The 2260-nt window shown below is 47.7% G+C and overlaps 1 protein-coding gene across 1 annotated transcript in view; it reads left to right on the top strand.

Moving 5' to 3' along the window:
* Positions 1–2004: 2004 nt before the first annotated feature.
* Positions 2005–2260, top strand: part of LOC119307521 (GTP 3',8-cyclase, mitochondrial-like) — a 4613-nt gene continuing 4357 nt past the window's right edge. The window contains exon 1 of the mRNA XM_037583598.1: positions 2005–2254. Within this exon, the coding sequence (XP_037439495.1) occupies positions 2055–2254 (200 nt within the window). The 5' untranslated portion in view covers positions 2005–2054. The remainder of the gene's footprint in view (positions 2255–2260) is intronic.

Below are 2260 nucleotides of genomic sequence, written 5' to 3'. Positions count from 1 at the left end.
CCCTACCGTAGAACCCAACACGCTTGACCCCTGTTCGCATCGGGGGAAAGGACTCCCGGTCACAACGAGGGCTAGGGTTGCCGTGCCGCCGCCGAACCCACCTCGCCGGCCAGGCCCTTGCCGCCGCCGGCCAGGTTCATGCTCCCACCGTCCTTATCTCCCTTCTCCGCCCCTCTTCATTCGCCGCCGCCCTGTCTCCGCCCAACCACCGGCGCTGCACCTCGGCGGCTACCCGACGGCCACCGGCGTTGCACCTCGACGACCACGAGCAGCCTACGCGAGGAGCAGGCCACACCCACGGTGAGCCATCCTCTTTCCTATCTCTATGTTCTTCATTTTTCTTATGCTAAAATTGGATAGCATGACTGATTTTTGTTGCATGGGTAGATCAATTGATGCTTGAATCTGATAGATAGGTGGATGGATTGATTGCTGATGCTGGTAGATGGATGGATGGTGCTAGGTTTTATTTTTGCGTTATTGGTGCTATGTGCTACTGTATGAAGATGTTACGTTGATTAATAAAAAATTCCACGAGGTTTTGGAGTGTCTAGACCGCATGGCTACTGATTACATTAGACCAGTTGATCCAACTTTCTCTGAACCACACCCAATACTTACAAAAACAAAGTTTTGGCCTCATTTTCAACATGCTATTGGAGCCATCAATGGAACACACATTAAGGGGATTGCGCATAAGGAGTTGGAGCCCTGACACAACAGTAAGAAAGGTTACACAAGTGAAATTCTTATGGCAGTGTGTGATTTTGATATGAGGTTCACGTTTGTTGTTCCCGGATGGCCCGGATCTGTTCATGACACACGTGTATGGAGCGATGCCATAGTTTGTTATGATCACTTTCGACAACCCCCCACAGGTAACCTCTCGCATGTATCCATATTGTTATACACAGGATGGTATGTTGTAAATTTCTAATGTCTTTTGTTGATGTCGTACTGTAGATAAATATTATCTTATCGACTCCGGATATCCAAACAGGGTTGGATATGTAGCACCATCCAAAGGGCAACGATACCATGTACCAGATTTCCAACAACACACACCAGTTGGGAGATGTGAGACATTCAACCATCGACATTCTTCTTTGCAAAATGTCATCGAAAGAACATTTGGTGTCAAGATGAAATGGCGAATTCTTGGAGGCATACCTCGGTACGAACCGGAGACCCAAAAGATGATTGTCACTGCATGCATGTGTCTTCACAATTGGATTTGTGATAGCAAGTTACGTGATGAACATTTTGACAAGTTTGACAATGACGCATATGTGCAACCTCCATTGCCGTTTACGGGTGCCAACGCTCTACCTCCAGAAGATGATGGTACCATGAACGCAAAACGCGAGGCGATTGCTGCTAGTATCGCACCTTGAGATTATTCTTTTTTTAGTTCATCCACTTTTGTAATGAACAAAACTTTAAATCCATTATAAATGTTAGCACTTTTTATGACATTCGTAAATCACTTTCGTACTCATAATCGACTAGACACTGTTAGAAACAACAAAGTGTTAATAAATTCATCAAACAAATTCTATCTAAGGGTAGTATATACTTCTTCCGTTCCAAAATTCTTGTCTTACATTTGTCTAGATACGGATGTACCTAATACTAAAACGTGACTTGATACATCCGTATTTGGATAAATTTAAGACAAGAATTTTGAGACGGAGCGAGTACATTTCAACACAAAACTCTTTTCAGATCTCAACATACAATAAAAAAAACTCAACAACAGATTTTGAAAGAAGCAGATTCTGGAAAATTTTTCGAGAATCTTGATTCTGCAGAATTCTGCATGAAAAGATCTGGGTCGTACTCCCGTGTTCCATGAGACGTTGAGTTCGTCTTCGATTCCCATTTGCCTGCTTGATTGATTAGTTGGAATATAATCAAATCAAATCTATCCTGTTCCTTTCAGTGGAATATGGGTAAGCGATCAGCGACCAGCTGACTCCAGCCTCCGAGTCCAACCGGGGCCGTACACTCCAGCTTGACCCCACCGGTCAATCGCCTCACCACCCACCTCCTCGATGCAGCCCGCCGCCTCCCACGTGACCTCCACTCTCCGCCGCCGCCTCCTCTCCGCCTCCCGGCGGCCTCCCTGCCTCCCCCCTCCGACCTCCCCGCCCGTCTCCCGCGGAGCCGTGACGGAGGAGAGGGACCCATGGAGCTCGCCGGCGACCACCTCGAGCTGCTCCCCCACCGCCCCGCCGCCGGCTGCTGCTCCCGCCCCCCG

This window comes from Triticum dicoccoides, chromosome 5B (genome assembly GCF_002162155.2).
Source record: "Triticum dicoccoides isolate Atlit2015 ecotype Zavitan chromosome 5B, WEW_v2.0, whole genome shotgun sequence".
Lineage (NCBI taxonomy): Eukaryota > Viridiplantae > Streptophyta > Magnoliopsida > Poales > Poaceae > Triticum > Triticum dicoccoides.
Note: the sequence above shows the minus strand (reverse complement) of the source record. Positions and strands in the feature narration are given on the sequence as shown.